This window comes from Sorex fumeus, unplaced genomic scaffold (assembly GCF_029834395.1).
Source record: "Sorex fumeus unplaced genomic scaffold, SorFum_2.1 ptg000002l, whole genome shotgun sequence".
Lineage (NCBI taxonomy): Eukaryota > Metazoa > Chordata > Mammalia > Eulipotyphla > Soricidae > Sorex > Sorex fumeus.
In genome coordinates this window covers 25,908,298-25,920,514 of record NW_026606059.1, presented here as the reverse complement: position 1 = coordinate 25,920,514, position 12,217 = coordinate 25,908,298, and the positions used below count along the sequence as shown (strand labels likewise).

The window sequence follows — 12,217 nt, the reverse complement described above, 5'->3', positions numbered from 1 at the left end:
ACAAAATGAAACAAAAAAAGAAAATAAAGTTCCAACCAAGAATTCTTTACTAATCAAGGTAAACATTCAGAAATAAGGGTGAGATAAGATGAACTATTTCCCAAATAAGCAAAGGACAAAACGAATTCATCATCACTAAACTGGCTTTGCAAGAAATATACACAGAACTTCTTTCAACTGAAAATAAGTGGCATTACCAGAAATAAAAGGACACATAAAATAAAATTTTTAAAAGGCATTCTGGTAAAGGCAATTATATTGTAAAGGATCAATCACATATAAAACAAGCATGAAAAGACATTAACAGCCAAATGTATTAACATTAACTAAAGCTCTAATAATTAGTTAAGTGATACACACATCACACATCAAGGTGTAATATGGAGTATCAAACAACATGAAATATGGAAAAGGAATAAAAAATATGTAAAGTTTGGAATGTGTTCAAAGTTAAGGAGTTTTTTACCTAAAACAAACTGTTGTAAACTTATTATGTTCTGATTAATGTTCTGAGTAAACGCAAAGACAAAACTATATGATCTCTCTTACATCTAAAGCCTGAACTCAGATATCTAGAACAGATTTGCAGCTGCTAAGAACTGAGATGGTGGTGATGATAAAATGAGATCAAAAGACACAAATTTCTAATATAAGAGAAGCAAATGCTGAATATAATGTGAAGCATAGTTTTACATTACATTTACATTACACTGTTACACTGCAGTACACAACCCTTGGAGGTTGATAGGAGAGCAGACCCTAATTGTCCCCATCACAAGAAACTGCATTTTTTCCCCCTGAAATTTCATGAATCAAAGTCCACGCCTTACACAATCAAGACACGTGCTCTACCACTGAGCCATACCCCCCACAAAGGAAAAAAATGTTAATACACCAGGTGATGATGTTAACTAAACTTATTATGCTTATCATTTGCAATATATTCAAGTATCAAAGTACTTTAAATAATTATCACGTTATACATCAATTATAACTTCTAAAACTGCGGATGTAAAAATTAAATTTAGCACAATGTATAACTATAATTTAAACCATTACAAAAATACTCACATTGAAAAACTTTAATTATAAAATAATGTTCATACTGCATTCTACATTTAAAAAGGAACATCAAATAACTCTTAAAGAAAGTCAATATACAACTGTTAGTTCAGTACTGTGGTCAATTCATTACTCTTCACTGCATCACAACTAAAATTGGTGAAATTTGCTTTTTAAATTTTTTAACACAACCAAAGAGCTTAATCACAGTGGGAAAAAATTAACATCACATGAAATATAATAATAAAATGTGCTGATATGGTATTTTGTTACAATTTTCTCCTTGAAAACTTAAAATATCCCTCTCTAAAAAACAAACTTTAAGAAATTTGTTCTGGATCTAAATATTCAAGTAAATGACATCGGAGATTTCTCTTGGTTATTTAGTAATCAGTATAAGGAACTGCATCTATCTTATAACACACAAACTTACTCAAATTTTGGTGACAGACTTATATAAACATTTTACCTTGAGACACTTTACTTCCATTTCAAATTATACCCAATTACAATAGGACTTAGGTTGTTTATAAGCAAGCCTTTGATAAAATGGTTGCAATATTGTAATTATTCCATGGGGACTTTCCAAAAGGGGGGAAAAATGAATTCATCAAGAAAACATTTAAAAAGCATAGTCAAATGTTCCTGTTTGACTAAAATGTTTATGAATACCCATAAAATGGAAGCTGGACTAACACACTCTAAATTCCTCTTTCAAAAGTGGTACTCAATATACCCATGGGGGGGAGGGGAGGAAATGCTCAATGGTGTCAAAGCCAGTTTATGTCCCTAAGGCACGTCTAAAACTTAGATGCACTTTTTTCTTTCAGGTTTTGGAGTCCAGGGAATGCCTTCTCAAACACTTCAAAGTTAACAATTAAAAAAAAGAAGTGACTATATGCTAATGAAGTGAAAATAGTCTCTCCTAAAGAGACCAGTCAATGTGTTTACTGACAGGAAGAATTCCCCTTCTCCATCTAGCCAGGCGCCCAGTGGTTTGTCTATGACTTCCTAGCAAAGGGACACCTCCAACAAAAGTCAACCATTCCAGCTATCAATAAGCTGGTAAGCAGCAAATATAATTCAAAGGTTTACTAAGGTTATATTATAAACACACCACAGAACTAGGAGAAAAGAAGATAAAGCTAGTCATGCATGAAGAGTTCATCGGTGTGACTTACTATGCTTGGATGACTAAATGTCTCTCACATGGTCATCAGTTTATAAATACTTGTCAGGGGCCTGGGAAATAGCTCAGTGGCTAAAACGTCGAAAGCCCAAAACGGTTCAGCTTTGGGTGCGCGTGGTGTACATCTACACAATGGAATACTATGCAGCTGTCAGAAGAGATGAAGTCATGAACTTTGCTTATAAATGGATAGACATGGAGAGTATCATGCTAAGTGAAATGAGTCAGAAAGAGAGGGACAGACATAGAAGGACTGCACTCATCTGTGGAGTATAAAATAACATAACATGAGGCTGACACCTAAGGATAGTAGATGCATGGGACATATAGATTGCTCCATAGCTGGAAGCCTGCCTCATGAGCAAAGGGGAGAAGGCAGCTGGCATAGAGAAGGGATCACTAAGAAAATGATGGCTGGAGGAATCAGTCGGGATGGGAGATGTGTGCAGAAAGTAGAAAAAAGGACCAAACATGATAACCTCTCAAGGTCTGTACTGCAAATCATAATACCCAAAAGTAGAGAGAGAGAGTATGGGTAATTATGTCTGCCATGGAGGCAGGGGGAGGGTGGGAAAGGGGGGGTATACCGGGGATATCGGTGGTGGGAAATGTGCACTGGTGAAGGGATGAATGTTTGATCACTGTGTGATTGTAACCCAAACATAATAGCTTGTTACTATCTCACGGTGACTCAATAAAACTTAAAAAAAAAACAACCTCGAAAGCATGAGATCATGAACCCAATCTCCTGTGCCTCTCACATGCACCAAATGTTCTCCCACAGCTCTGCTGTCTGGGGTCCCTAAAACTGCCACCAAGTGTGTGAGCTTGGATATTCAGTAAGTTTGTGCAAGCACCACAATTAATGATGTGTGAGTATCACCACCAGGAACATGATGGCCTAGTGAGCACAAATGTAGGCCCTGGAGAGCACTACGACCAGAATGGACACAAGCACGACTAGATGAGTCCAACTCCTGGTGAGCACCAGGCCATGTGTGCGCGCATTGCAAGGCATGTGTAGCACACTCAAGCATGTGTGGCACATGGCTGTCTCGAGGCAACAGGAAGGAAAGGGGAGAAGTTAGGTAGGTAAGGAAGGGAGGGAGGGAGAAAGGGAAGAAGGGAGGAAGAGAGAGAGGGATGAATGGATGAAGGGAAGGAGGAAAGGGGAGGGGGGTGGGAAGGGGAGAGGAGTAGTGAGGGGAGGAGAAAGGGAGGGAGGGAAGGAGAAATGGAGGGAGGAAGGCAGGAAAGGAGGGAGGGAGGGATGCAGGACTGATAATTGATAGTCCAATTAAGTATAACATTAAGTATAACTTAAATTTTATTTATATTTGTTTCTTTTTGTTATATTTTTTTCTTTCACTTTTTGGGCCACATCCAGTTGTGCTCAGGGACCATACTTGGTAAGGCTCAAAGGACCACACGGGATGGTCTGGATCAAATCCAGGTGGGGTGCATGCAAAGCAAGTACCCTGACCACTGTACTAGCTCTCTGGCCCCTTATTTTAGTATTTGTATAATATTGAAAGTGCATTACACAATTTTGTAAACTATTTAATATATCCATCTTTATTAGTTTGTCATTTTCCTGATTTAAAAAAATGAAAAGTTTCTTCAAGACTGGACAGTTGACAAATGAAGATAAATAGGATCTGTTGAGACAAAGAACATCTTGAGAACGCTACCTGAATCCTAGTTCCTGCCCAACTGCTAACCTGCTGGCAAACATCCTTCAGTTTTCTTGGCTACCTAAGGCAGCAGTTAGATTTCTCAGCAATTCCAGTTCCCTCAGTCCTCCTCATATTAAGTAGCCAGCTAGCTCTTTTTTCTTATTTTTCCTGATAAGCCCAAGTTCATACTCTTGGCTCTGTTCCACCTACGACGTTCATCCTTCTAAATTTTGTTTCTAATTCCATTTGTCTACAACTGCCAGGAGCTAATAGACTCCGGCTGCAAATTCTAATGGGAATAAATTCGAGATAAGCTTTCTAACCGATAAACTCTGTGCTAAGTAACCTGTGTGAGTGAAGAGTGCCTTCCAGACTCCACGCTGGCCAGGTTAACACGACCTGGACACCTGAATTGTCTGCTCAGGAGGACAGAGAGGAACTGAATGCTCTAACCGTGAGCACTTTTACTTTGTTATTAATTCCCAATTTATCTTTGCCCATTATCTCTATTCTAACCTGGCTTTTTTTCCCCCTCGTTTAACATAGTAGCTAAAAAACAACCTTCGAAATATATTTTTATTTTTATAGAAATTTTTATAGAAATACAGTACCTGCATGACAAATTCCCGACGTCGAGGCATTCCTCTTTCCGAAAGCAGCACATAATCTGGCTCCTTCTCCTTTTTGGCCTGCTGAATCTGAGCCAGGCGACTAATGGGGTTCATTCCTTGACCATACTCTGGTCCAGCCTAAAAAGTAATATTGAAAGAATTTTTAGATTATTCTTGTAAAATCTGTTATTGCATCTTTAAGGAAACTGTGGATTTCCCCCATCTCCCCTGGTGAAGTTGAATGAGTCACTTATAAAGATTTATAAAAGAAAACCACAAAATAAATTTGAAACTAAGACTTTTGTGAGATTAAGGACTCAGAGATATTATCAATAAGTAATTAGATAATCAACCCTTCATCAAGTTTCATGTATTACAAAATACATAAAAAAATGGTCAGTATCATTAGAAACTGAGGAACTATAAATTGAAGCTGCAAGGAGATGCCAATACAACTGAAACAGAGTAAGTGAAAATAAGCATTATATTTGTGTTAGTAAGTACGGACGGCATCTAAAGTCCTTGCATGATTATGCAAAATGATACAATCACTTTAAAAACAAGTATCAATTACTCAAAATGCTGAATATATGCCTACCAAGTGGCTCATTCATTCATAAATATTTTCCCAAAGAAAAAAGCAAAAAAAATAAATGCAAGAGCATGTATCTTACACACAAATATTTACAGTAGTTTTATTTATAATACTCCAAACCAGGAACAGTCCAAATATCCACCAAAGAATGAACAGATAAACAAACAGTGGGATAAACATAATACTGATTAGTAATAAAGCCCTACTTATTCTGGAAGTAACTGAATACCTAAAAAACAAAATGTGAGAGAGGAGAAGAATAATGGAGACTTTATCTCCAAGCTGACTGATTCATTTATTATTATCTCCAACCTGCGGCTGGTGTCCACAAGTTTCACTTACCTTGACTATTGTTTTGGGGCGTTTTTTAAAAAATAGTTTTGGCTTTTCAACCACAGGAAGAGGCGGAAGTTTCCTGAGCTCCTGTAAGACCGTAGTAGCAGCGCGCTTCTTGGAGAGTTTTTTACTATTTCCCTCTCCTTCTGCAGAGAACTCTCCCACTGACACTCGAGTAACAAAGCTCTTCATATGCGGTGGTCCGCTTTCTTTAATTACCTATTAAACCAAAGTAAGATATTAAGTAGCACACCAATTACTTGTGATCTGTTCTTCTTAATATTCCACTCCCCAAAAAAATCAAGATTAAAATTATTGAGAATTGTAGCACTGTAGCACTGCTGCCCCGTTGTTCATTGATTTGCTTGAGTGGGCACCAGTAACGTCTCCATTATGAGACTTGTTGTTACTGTTTTTGGCACATCAAATACGCCATGGGGAACTTGCCAGGCTTTGCCGTGCGGGCGAGATACTCTCGGTAGCTTGCCGGGCTCTCCGAGAGGGGCGGAGGAATCGAACTCAGGTCGGCCAGGTCGGCCTCGTGCAAGGCAAACGCCCTACCCGCTGTGCTATCACTCCAGCCCATTCTGGTCCCGAAAATAAATAAATTTTTTTAAAAAAACAATAATCCTTAGCATCACATGGCCTCCTGAATACTGAGTGTAGACCTCATGGCTCCAGGACTACCTGGGAGGCTCTCCAAAAAGAAATAAAGAACCATGCAATGAAACAAAGCATCTACTTTCCTGACAAAAGCTAAGTAATACTGCAGAATGTTTTCTAAATTCAGATCACCATCACAAGCATCAAATGAGACCTAGAGTGATGTCTGTCAACAGAAACTGAGGCCTGGTCTTCAGTGAAAAGCTTCAGAACGTGGGGGGCTGGAGGAATGTGGGCACAGAACAATTGCGGAAGGAAGCAGACACCGGTGGAGGGTTTTACACAAGACGTGCCTACCATTAACAGGACTGTAAACCATGGGTCCCTGAAATAAAATCTTTAGGAAATTCACTGATGCCGGGGCTAAAGTGATAGTACAGCAGGTAGGGTGCTTGCCTTGCACAAGGCCAACATAGGTTTGGTCCCTGGCATCCCATATGGTCTCATGAGCACCACCGAGAGAGAGAGAGAGAGAGAGAGAGAGAGTGTCTGTGCGTGTGTGTGCAAACATGCAAAATTACTTTTAATAGGCTCTTAGTATTTCCCTATCATTTCTTGCTGGGACCAATAGTTCATCCTGCCTACTTCATTTTGCTGCTTTTAATATACCACAGGTTGAGAAATCAGATAACCTAAGCTGTTAGAATCATAACTTAGAAGAAACCTAAATAGGGAGCAAAGCAACAGCTTGCATGAAGTCAACCCAGGTTTGATCACAGGTATTCCACACACCCCTGAGTCCGCCAGGAGTGATCCTGAGAAGGAAAAGGAGAAGGAAAAGAAGGAGGAAAAGAAGTTGTTCTATATATCTGAGTTGCAAAATCAATGACTCTTTACTAGAAGAAACCCATTTAGAATTTTTCCTCTGTTAGATTCCACAAAATTCTATAACTATTTTGTGACATTTGGGCTGGAGCAATAGCACAGCAGGTAGGGCATTTTCCTTGTGCACAGCCAGACTGGCAGAGCTGGGTTCGATTCCTCCGCCCCTCTTGGAAAGCCTGGCAAGTTACCGAGAGTATCTCGCCCGCACGGCAAAGCCTGGCAAGCTACCCGTGACGTATTCGATATGCCAAACATAGTAACAAGAAGTCTCAAAATGGAGACATTACTGGGCCCACTCAAACAAAATCGATGAACAACAGGAGGACAGTGTTGTGTTGTGTTGTGTTGTGTTGTTACCTAGTTATAGTGTTACTTTCTTCAGGGCTCACTCTTGGCTGTGTAGTCAGGGATCACTCCTGGCTTGTTCAAGGGACTTTATGGGGTATCGAAGACTGAACCTGGGTTGGCCACATGCAAGGCAAGCATTTTATCTACTGTACTACAGAGAGTATCCCACCCACATGGCAAAGTCTGGCAAGCTACCCGTGATGTATTCAATATGCCAGTAACAGTAACAAGTCTCAAAATGGAGATGTTACTGGTGCCTGCTCGAGCAAATTGATGAACAATGGGAGGACAGTTCTACAGTGCTACTACCTCTTAAACTCAGAAGAAATTTGTTATTAATAAATGTGTTACCAAACATTAATTTTAATATTTCCAATCTGATCTTATTAAGAGAGAGTACTACTCCAAATTGTCTTTCACTAAGATAACAAATTTTAGGGGCCAGAGCAATAGTACAACAGGTAGGGTACTTGCCTTACACATGGCTGACCCGAGTTTGATCCCTGAGATTCTAGATGCTCCCCACAGCTCACCAGGAGTGACCCCTGAGCACAGAGCCAGGAGTAAACCCCAAGCACTGCTGGGTGCTGGATGTTGCCCCCAAACAAAAAACATCAAGATAGAAATTTTATGATTAAAAATTCAAATACTCGATATTGGTTCAATGCAAAAATGGCTTAAAACAAGAAAGCTAAAGGTTTTAGAACAAATTCATGAAATTCAAAGTTCTATATTCCCCATTACCTATATAATTTCAAGACAGAGTTGCTTGAACTTAAGAAAATATATTAACTGAGAGATTCTTCCAGACTCCGCACAAGCTGAGTCATAATAAGAGAGGCAGGTGACTCCAGCGCCCACCCAAACAAATACTCAACAGCCAAAACCCTCCACACTTCGTAACTGATGCTATCCTCCCGGCCCGACCCACGGCTCGGGACAAGCCTCTTTCAGAAATTAATCTGTTGAAAACCTCAGGTATGCAGATTTTATGACTGGTACCTCCAGGCTTTCCCAGAGTCTGGGGTGGGCCACCTCCCCACATCTCGATGTACTCCCAAAAGGTCCAGCAGTCATGCACACGCCCCAAAGCCACTACCCAGTTAAAAATTTAACTCCAGGGACCGGAGTGATAGTACACCGGGGAGGACATTTGCCTTGTACCCGGGCAGCCTGGGTTTGATCCCCAGCATCCCATATGGTCCCTCGAGCAATGCCAGGAGTAATTCCTGAGGGCAGAGCCAGGAGTAATCCTTGAGCATCAGCCAGGTGTGACCCAAAAAGTAAAACAAATAAAAATGAAAATTTAACTCTAGCTGTATCACCCCATTAAAAATTTTGGACTTCCTGGAACGTGCGGCCGCAACCATAGACACACAACATCTCAAGCTCTACAACACTGATATTTCAGAGTAGCATCCCAAATTGGATGGGATGTTATGTAGAACGCAACCAATCTCAATGAACAAAATATAAGCACAGAAGGCTCAACCTTTAACAACATCTTAGTAATCTCATATGCAAGGGCTTAATGGCTCCGTGGTGAGATACAACAATCTTCACTAACTTCTTCTAAGGAAACACTTTTTGATCATTCTATTAGCAAATTACATATAACAAGCAATGTAAAATAAATTATTTAAGTCCTGTTACAGGCGCAAGCAAAGGGGTGGTTGGGAAAATTGGAAATAATGATGGTGGGAAGGTTCAATGGTAGTGGGATTGGTGTCAGAATATTGAATGTAACAAATTATCATGAACAACGTGTAAACCATAAATAAAATGACAAAGAAAGGAAACTCTATTAACTGCATGACACCATCATTTACAATATTGTAAATCAAGTACCTCAATAAGATTTTTTTAAATACATTAACACTTTCAAGATCCTACTGTACATGTTAAATGTGCTTATTTAGGTAGGGAAACAGGGATTGGAATATGAGTACTTAACTCAGTACGTACCTCAAAACTGACAGGCATATTTCGCTTCAGAGCAATTTCAAACACTAAGCTGATCTCAGATTTATTTGCATCTTTGTCATCATCCATTTCTTTTCCTGATTCGCCATTCTAAATTTAAAAAAGGGAGATGATACTGAATCTTCACTTGTTACAAACTTAACATGCATTTTACAAACAAATGGATCTAAAATATAGCAAGAAACAGCAAACCAAAGAGTGGCTTGTAGATTTCAGTGACCGCAGTATTTAAGGCATTTGCTGCATGCCTTTTTGTAATTTAGTTTTTAAGGTTGTTCTTCACAGTAGAAGAATAAATGCTGAATGTGGAAATGTTACACATCCATACACTAATCTGAGTATATTGCATCCTATATCTAATTCTCTTTAGAAATCTCTATCCCTATACACAGACTACATACACTTTATACTGATATCATTATGAATAATAAACTGTAGAAAGACTGTGAGATGCAAGCCAGAATTTTTGGAACTTATATGGCTCTGGCATCAATTCATTTATTCACCAATTTAACATATTTCTGGAGGGCTTTATATATGCTGACCATAGTCTAAGTATTAAAGATAAATAACGAACACTCCTGATGTCAATAAGCTTAATACCTACTAAAAAAGAGAGACGTGGCTAAGTCTTAATAAAATTATGCAAGAAAATGTACTTAAGTCCATGATTAAGATAAATATTAAAGGGAGAAAGAAACACATTTGGAGAAAAAAAGCACTGTAGAATTTTGTTTGTTTTTGTTTTTTCTTTTTGGGTTACACTCAGCGATGCTCAGGGGTTCCTCCTGGCTTTGCACTCAGGAATTACTCCTGGAGGTGCTCGGGGGACCATATGGGATGCTGGGAATCAAACCCAGGTCGGTCACGTGCAAGGCAAATGCCCTACCCACTGTACTATCACTCCAGCCCAGTACTGCAGAATTTTGAGTCATACAATTTGATGTAACTAAGCAGAGAACTTAAGAAGGTGACTTACAAGACATACCTAAGATGAAGGTACCACTTTTAAATCATAAAGTAGCCAAAGTCAGAGGAAGAGGCAAAACTACCTAGGACTAGCCTCATTATCTTCCTTTGTGAAAATAGGACTGAAAAATCCATGAAAATTTCTAGATTAACACAAAGTAATCAGTGCTAAATAAATGTAGCATTAACTTCAAGATGAATGAAAGCTATTTCTCATCATTGAGCACATGCAAAAAGTCTGACTTATAGATCAAGTCCATAGGTGAGGGGGAGGGAACAGACAGTACAGTGGGTGGGGTGTGTGTCTTGCACGCAGCTGAGCCAGGTTCAATCCCTGGCATCCCATATAATCCCTAAGCACTTCCAGGAGTAATTCCTGAGCATCGGTGGTGTGACCCTTACCCCTTAAAAAAAAACTGAAAAAAAGTCTGTAGGTGAGCCAAAATTTTTTAAGTCAAGCTGATCCTAGCAGAAACATGAAACATGTACATGAGTCTCACTAAGAGGTGATCTAAGAAGCAAAACCTGGTAGATCACCATTCTAGTATTCTTTCCGAATTCAAGAAAGTGTCTTTTTATTTACAAAAATGTGTTTGCTTGTCACGCCTCAGTAACGGCAATGAGATGCGTCCAGAGGAAGCAGGCATGCTGCTGTACCACACCTGAGAGGACTTCTCCGGGATGGGCTCATTCTGCAGGGCTTGAAGAGCTTTCATGGCAGCGTTGTGTCGAGCAGCTTGTCGAGTCTTTCCTTCCCCAAAAAATTCATTATTTCCTACAGTCAGCTGAACGTAAAAGATCTTGGGCATAGGGCAATGATATCTAAAATAACAGAATAACGGTATCAATTAGTTCAGTAAAATCACTCCATAACCATTAGTAAGATTTGTTTGTTCTTTTCTTCTTTTCCTTTTGGTTTTCTGGACCACACCCAGCAGTGCTCCAGCCTTTCTCCTGGAGTCCTCCTGTCTCTGTGCTCCAGAACCACTCCTGGTGAGGCTTGGGAAACCACCTGTGGTGCCAAGGATCGAACTTAGGTTGGCCACATGCAAGGCCAGCAACCCACACAGTGGACAAATGCCCCAGCCCACTGATATCTGTTTTCTTTAAAAGGATATCAGGGTCAAGAATATGGCTTAAGTCATAGAGGGAAAGAAAAAAAACCCTTTTGTTTAATCCCTAACACAACATGACCCCTAGAGCACCACCAGATTCTGTTCCAGTGGTTCTCAAGCACAGGACTGCACACTTCTGGGGATGAACTCAGACATATAACATACCTCTTACTAATCCAATAAAATTTAACCCTCATAAACGTATTTTTAAGAGAAAAATCATGGAGAGCAGAGAGAGAGTACAGAAGTTAAGTGCTTGTCTTGCACACAGCCAACCTGGCTTGGATCCCAACACCCTGTAAGGTCCCCCAAGTCTGTCCAGAGTGATCCCTGAATGCAGAGTCAGGAGTGAGCCCTGAGCACCTCTTAGTGTAGCCCAAACAACAAACCAGAAAAGATAAAATATGAAACCACGTATTTAAAGACAATAGTGAATACAGATCTCCACAAAAAAAATAAATACTATGAGAACATTAAAGAAAAAATAACATAGTAAAAGTAAATTATGTCCAAAAAAACTTCCTGAAGATTCACACTTTCAGTCATATTCCAAGGGAATTGTGCCACGTGGTCTGTTGATGAAGGGTGAGGAACAACAAGTCTATTTAGGCGACAACACATACAGATTACTGTGCTTTTTAGCTGAACTGTTATGATCAAAAATGGGAGAGGAGGAGAGAAATGGAGCTATTAGCCCAAAGTAATAGGGAGCTTACAAAGTCATGAAGAGGTTAGATTCGAGGTAAGAAAGGACTTTGAGCCAACTCTTAAGTGAAAAGTACCTTAACGAAAAATGTGCACGCCAGGTAGAGAACTCCAAGGGCTAATGTGCAGGTTTCTGCATG

At 39.6% G+C, this 12,217-nt stretch overlaps 1 protein-coding gene across 8 annotated transcripts in view; it reads right to left on the bottom strand.

The window, feature by feature from the left end:
* Positions 1-12,217, bottom strand: part of STAU2 (staufen double-stranded RNA binding protein 2) — a 282,793-nt gene that overhangs the window by 172,075 nt on the left and 98,501 nt on the right. For all 8 annotated transcript variants that reach the window (XM_056113368.1, XM_056113359.1, XM_056113351.1 and 5 more), the window contains 4 exons: positions 10,920-11,079; positions 9,271-9,378; positions 5,476-5,688; positions 4,539-4,676 (listed from right to left, as the gene is read on the bottom strand). In XM_056113368.1, the coding sequence (XP_055969343.1) occupies positions 4,539-4,676; positions 5,476-5,688; positions 9,271-9,378; positions 10,920-11,079 (619 nt within the window). The remainder of the gene's footprint in view (positions 1-4,538; positions 4,677-5,475; positions 5,689-9,270; positions 9,379-10,919; positions 11,080-12,217) is intronic.